Source organism: Oncorhynchus masou, chromosome 12 (genome assembly GCF_036934945.1).
Source record: "Oncorhynchus masou masou isolate Uvic2021 chromosome 12, UVic_Omas_1.1, whole genome shotgun sequence".
In the NCBI taxonomy this organism is placed as follows: domain Eukaryota; kingdom Metazoa; phylum Chordata; class Actinopteri; order Salmoniformes; family Salmonidae; genus Oncorhynchus; species Oncorhynchus masou.
Window position 1 is genome coordinate 58758644 of NC_088223.1, and position 17030 is coordinate 58775673.

General features: G+C 40.0%; 1 protein-coding gene across 1 annotated transcript; it reads right to left on the minus strand.

Moving 5' to 3' along the window:
- Positions 1–685: 685 nt before the first annotated feature.
- On the minus strand, positions 686–13189 carry LOC135550503 (FMR1-interacting protein NUFIP2-like). The gene is made up of 4 exons (XM_064981396.1): positions 12945–13189; positions 9738–11411; positions 7587–7619; positions 686–7422 (listed from the first exon to the last, which is right to left on the minus strand). Exons 1-4 carry the CDS (start codon positions 13090–13092, stop codon positions 7370–7372), a joined length of 1908 nt encoding a protein of 635 aa, XP_064837468.1. The 5' UTR covers positions 13093–13189; the 3' UTR covers positions 686–7369.
- Positions 13190–17030: the final 3841 nt, after the last annotated feature.

Genomic DNA, 17030 nt, shown 5'->3' on the forward strand with positions numbered 1-17030 from the left:
GAGCCCCTGAGACAGTCAGAAAAACAGAAAGCCCAGACACAGGCATCAGCATTACACATCATTCCAACTAACAGCAAACTCAATCCCAAGGCACTGCCTGCCACAATGTATAACTGGCTATACTGTAGTGGTTCAGAACAGCCAGGAGATGGGGGATGTTCTGAGGGTAACAGACAGTGCTTCACCACTCGTGTTCATTTTTTAGACAAACACAAATGACAGGCTGTTTCTCTGCTATCTGAAGTATTTTTATGGACAGGTTGCCAATGTAGCCTCTGCTTTGGGTACTTGTTGTTCCTAATTTCCCACAGTTTCCATGTTGTCCTCTACCTGTAGCATGGAAGGAACTGTGTTTAGAATTACAAACAACATTTTGTTGTTCCTTGCCAGACCAGGGCAAAATGTTTCAACATTTGTCAATCCCAAAATACTGATATAAAATGGCAGAATGGTACCAGAAATCAAACATGATATTACTCAACTTTCAAATGCTCACCGACATAGCCTATATACCATGATGTGAGGTGCTGCAGCAAACTTCAATTTTCATGGAAAATTCAGCAATAGGTGAGTGAGGTGCACTTAATTTTCCACACCTTGTACAGGACCTACTGTGAAATCCTTTCCTGCAATGAGATCTCAATTGAAAATGTTAGGGGAGAACAAAAAAACTGAAACCAGTGAGGATTTTTAACGAAAATTTTACAGTTTAATGGAAACTGAAATTGTGAACACTGAATTTCTTGCATTTATTTGGAAATTGAGGGATATTATCATGCTAAAAAAAAATGCATTTGTTAAATTCTGAAAATAAAACCATTTCACACTAAAACTTGTAAATGTCAACTTGTAAATGCCTCAAATTCTGAGGGGCAAATTTCCTAGGAGCCAATTGATAATCCATCAACAGGCACAGAGATAACAGAGAGAACGAGTACAAAGATGGACTTGGCACCACACACACAGCTGTTTTCTTCAGACACACATCTTAGTATGACCACACCATCTTTCAAAAAGCTACGGTGGAGCCCCAGAAATAAACACTTTTCACTTGTCTTTAACATAATGTGCATCTACAAATAGCTCTCATGTGCCAAAAAGAGTAAACAAAATAGCCCCCACCCTCCAAATGTTTTTACAGGAGGCATGGGAGATGGTGTTCGTGCCATTTTCACCTCGAGTCCAGCATTTCCCATTACAGACAATCGATAACTGGATGAAGAAGCAGCACTTTCGGTAATTGTGATTTCTATTTACATGTTTTTATTTAATTTAAATTTGTCCTCACTCATACCAACACAGACTCCCACAATGGCATTCAGCTGCTGTTGGCTCAGACAAAGGCTGGCTTAAAACATCAGTCTTTCCAATCTAAGAGCATGGACCATACAGCGGCTAAATATCTGAAAAGTACACTAGTACCTTTGGCAAACAAAAAATAAGAGTTGTCAAACAGTATATCAATCCCCTTTAACACATGTGATGAAGAACATCAGGGACAAATTCTTTATAGGAACACTCTGGATTTCTTTCAGTGCTCCTATCTCCACCATTACCATTTGTTTTCAGACACAAAGATCTGAACATTGGGGCTTTATATAAAATTATGAGAATTGAGATTCAATAATGAAATGGTCTTAAAAAAGTAGGTACTTGTTAAGATTTAAAAAAAACGAGACAGCTTAGCCTAATTCTCCCCATCATTTTCCTTTGAAGCAAAATAGTTCCATTCTAGTTGTGCATCTACAAATAAATTAAGTGACACAAAATAAAACAAAAACAGCTTATTAAACATACAAAGTTAATACATTAATGCGTTAGATCAATTCAAAAGTCAAATTCAAAATTGCTCTACTAACTTAACGGACAGACTATAACATACCACCAAGCAGGTTTCATTAAAAGCCCACTGAAAGATGTTGCACGTCATTCGATTTTGAGCTGTGAAATTTATTCAAAACATCTAAAAACGCACATTGCTTTCAGCTTCTTCCATGTCAGTGAAAGGAAGCAGCAAAGGAAGCTGTAAAAAATGTTAAACATTGCAAATGTAGATTATTTTTTATAACAAAAAGACATGGCACAAATGATTTTCAAAACAAACAAAAAAAGATCAAAATCACTGTAAAAGCATACTTTTCACACAGGCACATGAACATGATACAAGGGTCTTGGAAAAAAAGGGGAAACTTGCATATAATTGGAAGAGATCACTTTTACACACACATCAAACAGCAGTCCTCCTATTCAGAACTCAGGGGACTGTGCGAGAATCCTTGAGGTGATTGCACATCCTAAGGGGGATGAAAATAAAGACAGAAATCACTTTCTCAATTTTCTTTCACCACATGCGCTCTCTTGTAGCAAAGTATTTCTCAAACCAACTCCTCTTTTAAGAACCAGTTTTTGGTTTACATCCTATTACACTATCGTTGAATTAATATAGCTATATTATTTTCTTAAATACAAAAAATACCCATTTAACTTCAAGTGCTTTAAAATATCTAAGGGGGAAAACTTATGCGTTATTTCCCTAGAGATCAATGAGCCCTCTTAAGACTCAAATAAAAGGGGACATGTTTGGATCAAAACAATGAACATAATCTGTACTTAGAACTGTTAGAGCACTTTTACACACCGACTTCAAAAGAGATTGCCTGCCCGCTTTCACAAAGAAGCATACTTGTTCTCACACTCAAGATAAAAAATAAAAAGAGAGATTAGGGTTATGAAAATTACAAACTTGTTTTGTTTTTTTACCCCGTGGTATGATCTGGTGTTTTCTATTCCAATATTTTGGGGAACCAAGTAAATTAACATAAATCGACTGCATGAACATTCAAAGTACAAGTAACATTTTTAAAAGAAGATATACATTTTATTTTTTTGCCGTCAATGTCACCATTGCAAACTATTCAAACTTGGTTGTCCATCGCAAAAACAATTCCCACTGCCGATCAAGACAAAAATAAAAACAGATACATTTCTCCATTGTCCAGCATTAGCCAAATAAGATATTATTTTGCTCGATAGGAGTTTCCCCATCTGATAACACTTAGTAAAACACCACATCCCAGAGGTCTATCCTTTGCTTTGAATTCCACAGCGAAGTAACTTAAAAAGGGTCATCTTACCCCTTTTCATTATCTTCAGCACAATACCAGTGTCTACACATGTGAAAATGGTGCATTACTAAAAAGTTCTACCTGATGACAAACAGCAATTTTTCAAATGCAATGAGATTCACAATGACGTGGGGAGCAAGAAAATACCCTCCCCCTGGCTAGAAATGTGTTGGTTTTGGAAAATCAGTTTCTTACTTTTAAAACCTACCCTGTGATGTCACAGAGAATACTTTTTTTAGTACTTTTCTTCTAAACCACAGAAATGTATGTTTTTCATATGTAGAGACACTGGTATGGTGCAGAGATGATGAATGAGGTTGAAAAGTGGCAGAATTGCCCTTTAAGTGTATGTGAGACACAGTTTTGTACACAGCAGGGGTATGTGTGACCTTCTTGTAGTTCCCTCTCAGTCTGCAAGAACAAGCCATGACGTGACCAGAGAGGGCTGGACTAGGAAGCACAGACATAGATTCCTGCCATTGCATATAACCTGGACTGGGAACACAGAAGTGCTTCAGGTCATGAATGACAAAAGATTCAAAGGACAGTAAGAGATCACCCTGTCCAATAACAGGTGGAAAACGGTGCAAATCAGTGTGCTTAAAGTGAAATTGCCTAAACAGAGAACTTAAAAAAGTTTGAAGCCTACATAACATGTATGACAGCTGCTTGCAAGCAATGTCAGTGTTTTCTGTAAGCTAAATATTTTGGTATTTTATTATTAAATATGACTCCAATTCAATATTTTAGCAATTCAAATTTGAGCACAATATGAGGATCTTGTTTTGAACCATTTGGCAGAAAACAAAATTGTTCCAACTTTGTCATGGCTTTACCAATGCTACCTGAGTGACATTTGTTATTTATTCATTTATTTTTCTTAAAAAGAACAGTCCAACCAAAGCCATTCTTAAAAGAAGTTAGTATGTCATTATATAAATATATATATACACAGTACCAGTCAAATGTTTGGACACACCTACTCATTCAAGGGTTTCTATCTATTTTCACTATTGTAGAATAATAGTGAAGACATCAAAACTATGAAATAGCACATGGAATCATGTAGTAACCAAAAAAAAGTGTTAACTCAATAGAGTTCAGATTCTTCAAAGTAGCCACCCTTTGCCTTGACAGCTTTGCACACTCTTGGCATTCTCTCAACAAGCTTCATGAGGCAGTCATCTGGAATGCATTTCAATTAACAGGTGTGCCTTAAATTAATTTGTGGAATTTCTTTCCTTCTTAATGTGTTTAAGTCAATCAGTTGTGTTGTGACAAGTTATGGGTGGTATACAGAAGATGGTCTTTTACCAAACAGGGCTAAGTCCATATTAAGGCAAGAGCAGCTCATTACTCTAAGACATGGTTAGTCAATTCGTAAAATGTCAAGAACTTTGAAAGTTTCAAGTGCAGTCGCAAAAACCATCAAGCGCAGATGAAGAAACTGGCTCTCATGAGTACCGCCACAGGAAAGAAAGACCCTGAGTTACTACCTCTGCTGCAAAGGATAAGTTCATTAGAGTTAACTGCACCTCAGATTGCAGCCCAAATAAATGCTTCAAAGTTCAAATAACAGAATCATCTCCGCATCAACTGTTCAGAGGAGAATCAGGCCTTCATGGTCGAATTGCTGCAAACAAACCACTATTAAAGGACACCAATAATAAGAGACTTACTTGGACCAAGAAACACAAGCAATAGACATTAGACCGGTGGAAATCTGTCCTTTGGTCTGAGGAGTCTAAATTTGAGACTTCTGGTTCTAACCGCTGTGTCTTTGTGAGATGCAGAGTAGGTGAACGGATGATCTCCGCATGTATGATTCCCACCGTGAAGCATGGAGGTGTGATGGTGCTCTACTGGTGACACTGTCAGTGATTTATTTAGAATTCAAGGCACACTTAACCAGCATGGCTACCACAGCAGCAATATGCCATCCCATCTGGTTTGCAGTTAGTGGGACTATCATTTGTTTTTCAACAAGACAATGACACCAAGACACCTCCAGGCTGTGTAATGGCTATTTGACCAAGAAGGAGAGTGATGGAGTGCTGGCCTCCACAATCACCCAACCTCAAGCCAATTGAGATGGTTTGGATCGCAGAGTGAAGGAAAAGCAGCCAACAAGTGCTCAGCATATGTGGGAACTCATTCAAGACTGTTCGAAAAGCTTTCCAGGTGAGGCTGGTTGACAGAATGCCAAGAATGTGCAAAACATTCATCAAGGCAAAGAGTGGATACTTTGTTTATCACTTTTTTGGTTATTTCATAGTTTGAGGTCTTCATTGTTATTCTACAATGTAGAAAATAGTACTAATAAAGAAACACCCTTGAACAAGTAGGTGTGTCCAAACTTGACTGGTACTGTATATCTGTAGTAATTGAAAGATTTAAAAAAACTATGTTAAATAAAGTGCTATTAATCCACACAACCAAATAATTTATGCTAGAGAAAAGAAACTAATGTCCTTCCTTAGCGCAAAACCAAAAACCCAACAGAGGGAGATGGTAGTACCAATGACATCGTGGTTGTCCACTCAATGTATTGCCAAATTTGGCCTGCCTTGACATGTTTAGGCCTCTTGACAGTCACTTTGATCAAAGACTAACTCGATGATATAGTATTATGAAACGCCATCACCACCAAATCTCTATGCACAGTATAACAAAGAGCGGCTGGTCTGGGACATGAAATGATTAGTATTGCGATTGTTTGTCTAATATTTGCTTGGTTATATTATACTGCGACTTCTCACATCTCATCCACACCAGTAAACACGTGCAAGAAATACATTATCGTAAGAGAGAGAGAGATTGAAGACCAAATGCTGAAAGGGCAAATAGTATCCTATGCTGAACAGGTTGGTCAGCAAATCAAAAGCAAATTGCTTGAGCAAGAAAATAAGAAATTTGCCATTTCTCCACATGGTGTCAGCAAATATAGCTTAGACAGGCCTAATGAATTAGACATTTTGAACATTACTGATGAAATACACCAAACAAAAAAAAGTTATTTTGAAATATCACATACATAGATAGCCCTTGCTCCACAATGTCACTTTTCTCATCTTCCCAAAAACTCCCACAATCAAGTGAAAAGCTCAAGAGAACCTACATCTAAAATTAAGGAATAGCCTACATCAATCTTAATCTGAAATTAATGAAATATGTAGACTGAAAACAGCAAGGATTAAGAAGAAATAAAAGTACAAATAAAGCTAAACTCAGATGAAGACAATTAATGCCACAACCTTTTTACTGATTAGCACGGCAACAAAAACTGACAACCGAACCACGAGATTATGACATGGCTTTAGTTTCATTCTGATTTGACACGTCTCTATCTGTGCTCTGGGAGTTTGTTGCTACTGTAGATCACATCTGAAATCGCTAAACCATAGAAAACAGAGTAAAATAGTTGTCAAAACTGATACCAAGCAGTCAGGTCTTTGCTGGGCATAGTTAATTCACTAAAGTAATTAAGACAAATGAATTCCCTAAACATATATATTTCTCATTTAACCTGCAGCCCAACAGGCTTATCAATACTACCAGCCTTCTCATAATCTTCACATTTTGTAAATTTCAAGGCATTCTTAGAATTTCTAGGTCATTTTCTTTTAAAATGTATTCAAATGTGCACATATACTGATGTGTATGCATAAATCATAACACATACACAAATCTACATATATTGGACTAATTTGAATGCATGAGGAAATAAAAACGATTGAGGCATCCTACTGTCAGACAGTCACCACAGTTCAATGGGCAAGAGGATAAAGGCTTGGGAGGTGCAATTTGCGCCTTCCTCAGTCTTATGTCCTCAACACCCAGAGGAAGGAGCTATGAGACCAACATCTATTACAGCAGAAAGTGTCACAAATGTCCATTCACATGGGAGAGGCACCCAAAATTTCTTTCAAGTGTTTGAGTCTTTGTGTAGTCCAGAGCATCAGCCAAAGCTCCTGCTCTCAACTTAATGCCAATAATTGGATTCATATTTCCTCATATTACACCTTCCCTTGTCATCTTCCTCTTCTCTGACGCACCCCCCAAAAAAACAAATCCCATTATCCCATTCTGTATTCCAATAAATGTATGTCACAGGACATGCATCTTTCTGTCCCAATATCACAGTTGACTCGATTTTGTTTTCCAACGGGATCATAACCGCCAAAGACGACATCTGCAGCACCCAGGTAGGGAGAAGGTACATGTAATTGTTGACATTCACTACCTCACTGATAAGGTCCATCCTTGGTCTTGTCATAACAGACTACTCTTTTTGGATCTGGGGGGGGAGAAGGACAGAAATTGAGTGTGAAGGCCCTGGGGAACTTAACACATAATGCATGTTATTCAAACTTCAGCTGTATACCTTTGAACATCAAATAGAAAACCCAACTTCACAACTTAAAAAAATACACTACACAGAAAAGAGACCTTTTACTTTACCTTGTTTTTGCAAATTGAAAACATATTCCATTTCTGTAGAGAGAGAAAAAAAAGATTATCATCTCCAGATGCATAAGACAATTGTATTATTAGACACATTGTCTTTAATGTGAAGATAATGGATTTAAAGCTTTTGGTGCAAGTGAAATAGTAGGTTAACGGTACCAATGTGTAATACATATTAGAGGTCAACCTATTAATCAGCATGGCCCATTAAATAGTGCCGATTTCAAGTTTTCATAATCTGTAATCGGCATTTTTGGAACTACGATTATGGTCGATTACATTGCATTCCACGTGGAAACTGCGTGGCAGGCTGACCACCTGTTATGCGAGTGCAGCAAGGAGCCAAGGTAAGTTGCTAGCTAGCATTAAACTTATCTTATATAAAATAAATCACTCTTCACTAGTTAGCTACACATGGTTGATGATATTACTAGGTTACCGAGCTTGTCCTGCGTTGCATATAATCAATGCTGTGCATGTCAATTTATCAAGTCACAGCCTACTTCGCCAAACGGGGGATGATTTAACAAACGCGCATTTGTGAAAAAAGCACAATCGTTGCACGAATGTACCTAACCATAAACATCAATGCCTTTCTTAAAATCATTACACAGAAGTATTTTTTTAAACTTGCATATTTAGTTAAAAGAAATTCATGTTAGCAGGCAATATCAACTAGGGAAATTGTGTCTTGCACCAATACTCTACTCAGCAAACTGGATGCAGTTTATCACAGTGCCATCCGTTTTGTTACTAAAGCACCTTATACCACCCACCACTGCGACCTGTATGCTCTGGTCGGCTGGCCCTCACTACATATTCGTCGCCAGACCCACAGGCTCCAGGTCATCTACAAATCCATGCTAGGTAAAGCTCCGCCTTATCTCAGTTCACTGGTCACGATGGCAACACCCACCCGTAGCACACGCTCCAGCAGGTGTATCTCACTGATCATCCCTAAAGCCAACACCTCATTTGGCCACCTTTCGTTCCAGTTCTCTGCTGCCTGTGACTGGAACGAATTGCAAAAATCGCTGAAGTTGAAGACTTATCTCCCTTACCAACTTCAAACATCTGCTATCTGAGCAGCTAACCCGATCGCTGCAGCTGTACATAATCTATCGGTAAATAGCCCACCCAATTTTACCTACCTCTTCCCCATACTGTTTATATTTATTTACTTTTCTGCTCTTTTGCACACCAATATCTCTACCTGTACATGACCAGCTGATCATTTATCACTCCAGTGTTAATCTGCAAAATTGTAATTATTTGCCTACCTCCTCATGCCTTTTGCACACAATGTATATAGACACTCTTTTTTTTCCTACTGTGTTATTGACTTGTTAATTGTTTACTCCATGTGTAACTCTGTGTTGTTGTCTGTTCACACTGCTATGCTTTATCTTGGCCAGGTCACAGTTGCAAATGAGAACTTGTTCTCAACTAGCCTACCTGGTTAAATAAAGGTGAAAAAAATCAAAAAATAATAAAAAATAATATTTAATAGAGCAGTCTGACTGAATGTTGGTAGGCAGCAGCAGGCTTGTAAGCATTCATTCAAACTTTACTGCTTTTGCTAGCAGCTCTTAGCAATGCTTGAGACACAGCGCTGTTCATGACTTCAAGCCTATCAACTCCTGAGATTAGGCTGGCAATACTAGTGTCATTAAGAACATCCAATAGTCAAAGGTATATGAAATACAAATGGTAGAGAGAGATAGTTGACGCGTCATAATTCCTATAATAACAACCTAAAACTTCTTAACTGGGAATATTGAAGAACTGGGAATAATGAACCACCAGCATCATATGTTCTCATGTTCTGAGCTAGGAACTTAAACGTTATCTTTTTTACATGGCACATGTTGCACTTTTACTTTCTTCTCAAACACTGCGTTTTTGCATTATTTAAACCAAATTAAGCCCGTTTCATTATTTATTTGAGACTAGATTTGATTAATGTATTATATTAATTTACAATAAAAAAGTGTTCATGCAGTATTGTTGTAAGTCATATATTAATTAATTAGTATCAGCTTTTTTTGGTCCTCCAATAAATCGGTATCGGTGTTAAAATCATAAATCGGTCGACCTCTAATACATATGTTCATAGAATTGATAAAGCAGGGTAAGAGGAGTTACCTTTAGTGTGATAAGTAACAGCAGCTTTCAGATCAAATGACCCCCAGCTACCTCTGTCCAGGCTCTTAGAATGGGGCGGCTCTTTAGACAGTCCCAACACTAGGTTGGTCAGGGGGGCCTGGGCAGGCTTAGCACTAATGTCTTTACAAGAGGCCAACAAAACTGCACCTGGACTCTTAGCCTCGCCCTTTGTCTTCTCCTGTCTAGACAGCTGAGTCTTTTCCCCATCCTCACCCTTCACTGTAGCAGGTGGGCAAGCTGGGGCACTAGTCCTTTTCTCTGAGTCTTGAGCCAAAGTGAGAGGCAAAGGCTCTGGGATTGATAGATTAGAGTCAAGGCCTGGCTTGGCAGCAGGGCATTGCTCCCCTTGAAATGTTACCACCGCAGCCTTGCCCTCCACGGCAGCCACCAGCCCGCTTCCTCCCTCTGGCCCCACGTTTGGCTCATTGATGAAAGACAGCCCCCACTGATTCTGGAAAATGTCCCCCAAGGCTTTCTGATTTGTCTGAGCAGCCTGGGTGTCCACTTGGCGAGCACTAGGGAGCACAGGTTGCATATTTAAAGGGTTTAGGGGGTAAATGAAAAGAGTACACTTTCTCAGATCTACAGCTGCAGGGTTGGTTAAAGAGTTATAGTCATTGTCCAAAGTGGATGCTACGTTCTCCCCACATGGGAGAGAGGTGGCTGGCGGAATACTACTAGCAGCAGGAGTGAAGAAGGTACCAACAGACGGGCAACTATTTCCATCTCCAGAAACGGGGCCATTAGTAAAGCTAGCTGAGATGATGGTTTTCATAGCAGACATGGGGACCTGTGAGAGTCTACCAGGCACCTGAGGAGTCTGCACCTCTCCTCCAGCCTGGGCTGCTTTGTTGAGGTTCTCCTTAACTTTACTTGCATAACTAATCTTGGGCACTATTTTAGCACTACTGTTGTCCACAGGAAATACTGGAGGAGGCTTGAATAAAGTCCAAGAGTCCTCTTTCGAAGAGGAGAGCTTGGCTTTGGGCCTATTCTCAAACTTTTTACCAAAGGCACCTGCAGCAGTCTTACTGTCTGAGTTTTTCTTCTGCAGTTCACCCATAGCCACCTCTGGAGCATCCATCCGCTTGACTGCTGTCTGGGCGTCTGCTTTATGGTGAATTTGCGAGCTCACCAATTTCTCTGTTGGTTCAAGTTCAGAAACCTCTGGCTCCTGTGTGGCATTGCCCTGCTGCATGACTCTCTCCCTTTCTCTTGTCACATGCTCGGTGTTCTTGATGCTGTTGCGTCTGGTCTTGCGTTTCTTAGGAGTAGTATATCCACCTTCTGAGCCACTGCCATCATTATCAGGGGGTGACTTGCTGGAGTAACCATTTGTAATATGAGCAGAGTTTACCACCCCATTCAGAAACAAAGCAGATTCCTTTTTGTCCAAAAACTTTCCCTCATAGTGATTAGTGAAATCCTGGGCCTTGTCATTTATGCGGTCCATATTCTTCTTGTGAACAAGACCCTCTTTGCTGCCCACTTTTGAAAGAGTGGTAAAAACATTGCGTGTTGACTTCTGTTTTACATTAGCATTTATTAAATGTCTGTTTCCATTGCTGTAGGTGGGAAGAGGGATACCAACAAAATCCTTTGCAGACAGAATCTTCTCCCCCTCCACCTCACCGATGTTTATTTTTCCATTGCCTGTAAAAGAAAACAAAAGTCAGTTGCACTGCCAATAATACATGTGTAGACTATAAAGTCCAAGCAAAGTCCATAATTCCCTAACACCTCACTCTCCAAATATATCAAAGGGGACTAACAGACCTAATCTGCCTACAAGAATGCAAGTTCGCAGCTCCTTTTACAGGAAACATGCCAAGGCCTTTATAAGATGCTGTATCATGTCTATTTAGACTGAATAGGTCAGCTGGCAGCAAACAACCACACACCAGTGCCAGATCAGATTCCCTTGAATCTGAGTAGTCCCAAAGCCTACTTGTGACTAGATACCATACAGAAATCACCTGAGAAAAATGTGTGCTGTAGGTAGAAATTACCATGACATGATCCTATAAACGTTTGATAAGGGGAAGGTGGTTGACAATGTAACTGGGCTTGACTTCACTAGCTAATACAAAAATACGTTCCATCGTAGCATCTAAAGACAACATTTTAAACCAGATTAAAGATTATGTCATTGCGCCTAAAATACATGTATAAAATATCGATTAACAAAACATCTTAATGTTATAGCCAGAATAACTAAATTTGTGTTAAATGGTGTTCTATTGTCTTGTCTGAACTGAAGCCAAGGTATGTAACATTTTGTTTTATGCATGCCATCAAGTGTGAACTTGTCGAAAAAAACTGGTAAGGCTACAATTACATTTCAAGTCACTTACTTCGTTAGCTAAAACAAGCAGAAATTAGTTCTGAATTGTTTATTAAAATCAAAATCTCATGAATCAGCCCGCTTGCTAGCAAGAAAATGCTATGTCGTCAAATCACCTACCCAGGCTAACATGTTTGCGTGGCTTCATCATGGTTAAATAAACGCAACAGGCCCAACCCAGCCGAACCTGCTCGCAAGTGTAAAATGTCTTGCACTAACTAGCTATTTCATCCCCGAAAAGTCTCAAAAGTAAGTTAGTTAGCCATCTTGCTTTTGCAGACCTGTCTGCAGCCAGGTGGTAGTAAACAAAATCAAATTGCAACTTGTTTTATGGACAAATCTCACTCTCGTTGCTAGGATTAAACTAGCTAGCTCGTTAGCTTTCCATCTCGCATTTTCTAACATGGCCGACGGGAAACAGCAACTCAGAACATTCCAGTGGAGCCGGCGTGTTGTTCTTAGCAAAACATGTCACGGAATTCCGACCAAATTTGCATGAGTTTTTTGACAAAGTCAACGTATGCACGTGACAAAACAATTGAACTACAAAATGACTAATTAGTAACACAGGGGAATTTGGTCAGGGAGTAGCATAAATTTAGAAATGGGTGGTGAAACCGGCGCACAAGGTCAATCCGCATCCGTCAAACCATCAGCTGTCACGCGATGTTTAACTACCCCATCCAGCGCTTGACCCAGCTAAATAATGAGCTAAATATGTATTTTTAACAGCTTGCAACCACTCTGCTATGAGTCACGCAAACTACATCGACGTAAGTAATAAACTGGCTAGCTAAGTCATTGACATTAGCTAGCTTGCTAACTTTTCCGGATGGCCCAACCTGTTTTCTTCGTCTGCGTTTCCTGATGCTGGTACTGGAAGGAGATCTGATCATTTTTTAGAGATGTTTTGTATTGAATGGGGTTTCTTTCTTCTCCATGGTGGTAATATCGTCTCTCTTGTGCCCGATCTTTGGGCTGTTCCTCCATTGAAGTGTAATATAATATCCGAGCTCGTCTACCAGTATGCACCGCTCACTGGGCAAGTGGAGAGCAGACTATTGAACTGTCCAATCAACGCCAGTGACAAACGGAAGCTATTCGAGGCCTCTGTATTCGTCAGCTGTATATCTAAGAAGTATTTAAAAAATGTTGGTGGTTCCCCCAGCAACATTGCGAAGGTATTGCCAATATATACATTCACCCAGGTTGAACAACTGGAAATATTCTATAAATTAGAAGCGTAGAGAGATTATATTTTATTCAAGCAAATCTGAACTGCCCTAAATGGTCCTCACAGTCACACACCATTGAGACATGTATCCATATACGTTATATGCATGCATCACATTGTGGTTGGTTGGATTTTACAATACATAATTCTGTATCATGCATCATTCTAGCAGGCATTCAACTGACATGGGAAACAATTTAATAAAAATACTAATAATGTCTGTGTAAAAAGCATACCAATTATAAAATATAGTTTAACACATTTTGAAATATGCGTTGTCGCCATCTGATATGGTGTGGTGAACAGCTCTTCCCGACAGAGCTACTGTAAGTTGCTATCCAGGCACCAGGTGGTGGCATTTCATAGTTTAGAGATTTCATCCCACCCTAATCTTCAAATACTGGTAGTCAATGTTTGACCACTAAGTGACCACTCAATTTGTATTTTAAAAGCATATAATGAAACAAATTATTGTACAGCCATATAACCTAAGGGTACTACTATGCCATAAGAAGGATTAAACTGTGAATAGCTTTCATACACCATGACGATGAAACCCACCATTTCCCATTACCTATTGATGAACGTAAGGCACCAGCACCACTTGACATCTCACCACAGAGATGTAATATTGGTTTATGCACATCACATGTGAGTCCTTCCCCATAGAGAACCTATGCACTGCAAGTCTGAGTGATTCAGCCACCCCCACCCTTCCTCTCCCAGCCTGCTCTCTAAGGTGCTGGAGGTCACTGCTTGTGTTGCCGTCTGGACGTCTACTTGAGTGCAGTGAAGAGGAGTTCATGTGAAATACCTGGTCGGTTCTGTTGCTGCTGGCTTCTTTCTTTCGTTTGCTTTTCAAGCTCTCTCCTCCATTTTGGCGCTGTGGGTGATGCAGTAGGACGGGTGGCAGTGAGCAGGCTGGACGTTCTCTCACAGGAGCCACAGAGAGGTTTGGTGGTCCTGGGACCATTGTCATCTGTGGAACGACTTGAGTTTCTCCACCTGCCACTGGGCTTCTCAGCACAATGGTAAGATTCAGCTGTGAGTATGTTCACTTTTGTTAAGTCATTCATTTCTGTGTAGTTGTTCATTGTTTTTAAGTTTATAAACAGTACCAGTCAAAAGTTTGAACACACCTACTCATTCAAGGGTTTTTCTTTATTTTTTACTATTTTCTACATTGTAGAATCATAATGAAGACATCAAAACTATGAAATAGCACATATGGAATCATGTAGTAACCAAAAAATAATAATTTATATTTGAGGTTCTTCAAAGTAGTCACCCTTTGCCTTGATGACAGCTTTGCACACTCTTGGCATTTGAGCCAATCAGTTGTGTTGTGACAAGGTAGGGGTGTTATACAGAACATAGCCCTATTTTGAAAAAGACAAGTCCATATTATGGCAAGAACAGCTCAAATAAGCAAAGATAAATGACAGTACATCATTACTTTACAGTACATCATTACATGAAGGTCAAACTTCTGACTGGCACTGTATGCTCCTACACAGTGTGTGTGTGTGTCACCACCATTGTGGAAACTGTTGACAAAACCCTTTCAAACATTTTTTTATGTTCATTCTTAATTAAGGGCATTTCACTCATTCAAAAGTTCTGGTCCTAAGCCGGAAATGGCATCTAAACGGCTTGTATCAGATCACGTATCAAAGAGCAGACCGTGTGAGACAAACTTGCTTCTTGTCAGGCAACAGAGCTCTTCCTGCACTAGCTAATCCCCATATTCCTTTGGAAACATCACTCATTTCGCAACCATAGGCAAGGTTCTCAATTGTTATCAAAATTATGTTTTTAATATTGTTAGAGGGTAACCCTCTCTTAAACAGCACTACTATACTACTACCATAATCCATGCCTTATGGTAGTAGTGCTGGAGAGCATGACACCCGGTGGCAGGTAGCCTAGTGGTTAGAGCGTTGGGTCAGTAACTGAAAGGTTGCTGGATCGAATCCCCGACCCTGACAGGGTCATTCTGTCCCTGAGCAAGGCAGTTAACCCACTTCCAGTTCCCCAGGCGCCAAAGACGTGGATGTCTATTAAGGCAGACCCCCACACCTCTCTGATTCAGAGGGGTTGGGTTAAATGCGGAAGACACATTTGAAGGCATTCAGTTGTACAACTGACTAGGTATCCCCCCTTACCCAGTTTGCAGTAATGCCAAGTCTCATAGAATGGTTTCCTTATTTGCAGTGGCACATCTTTCGGGGCTCCTGAGTGGGGCAGCGGTCTAAGGCACTGCATCTCAGTGCTGGAGGAGTCACTACAGACCCTGGTTTGATTCCAGGCTGTATCACAACCGGCCGTGATTGGGAGTCCCATGGGGAGGCGCACAATTGGACCAGCGTCGTCCAGGTTAGGGTTTCCCCAGGGTAGGCCGTCGTGTAAATAAGAATTTGTTCTTAACTGACTTGCTTAGTTAAATAAAATAATAACAAATCCTACTGCAGTGTGTACAGTGGCTTAGTGTGTATCACAACCATTCATAAAGGTCAGAACAGATACAGTATATGGTTTGCAGGAAGAAATCATTTTAAGATTCACTCATGTGTCTATATTTGTTATCTGTATTTTAATGGCCATCTGACTATACTGTGATGTGTCCCTGCTTGTCTCCTCCAGCTCGGGCACGCCTCTCCATGCCACAGTGTCCCTGTGAGCCACAGCCACACCCTGGAGGTGCTGGGGACCAGTCCGGCAGAGGACCAGCCAACCAGCAGGGAAGGCAGTTTGTTGACTCTGAGATGTGTTTCTGGTGTAGGGAAGTCCAATAGAATCCAACAAAACCAGGTAGGACAGTGCAAATGGAAGGTTTGAGTGTGGAAGTCTCCTTAATCGTCTCTAGTATACAGTCCCTTTACAAGTCAAAATGTTGAATAAACGTCATTTTAATTTACTCTACCTGTTGTCTGCTAATTTTGTTCTTCTGCCGTTGAACATTTTAGCCAAAATATCAACAGGAAAGCATTATTAAACCAGCTTCAAAACGCAGGTCTCCAAGTGTGGCTCTCACAATTTGTTTGAGGCACAAGCACAAGACGTAAGTGCATACTATTGGAAGTCTTGCAGGTGTTTACATGGTTTTGCCCGTGTCAGGTGATGGACATCTCAATGGCAGTACCAGTTTTTTTTTTTGTAACAGTATTTTTATTGGAATTTCACAATTTTCACCCATATTAAGAGATACAACAGAGACAAAGCACACAGAAAAAACAAGAAAAACAGCACCCACTTACACATATCTACGCGCACATATATACACATACATATACATACACACACATACATATACCCATGCCTATACACGTATATACGCATACATACACGCACGCACACACACACACACACACACACACACACACACACATACACACCCATACATACGTACACCATTTTCCTCTTCCCGCTTGGTGCTTCTCTCACCCCATCACCATTATTGCGTCTCTCAATACATACATTTTAAACAAACTTACAAACAGAATTTAAACAAAAAAGCTCAGTTTAAACCAAGAGGTTAGGTTCCACACATGGAACGTACAGTGTAGTTCCGAAACACATAGATCCCCGCCATTCTAAGAGAATCCTTGCTGAATAATAGCTGATACCTCAGGTTCTAGGTAATTTAGATAAGGTTCCCATACTTTGTAGAACTGGTCTGTTTTAGAATGCAATG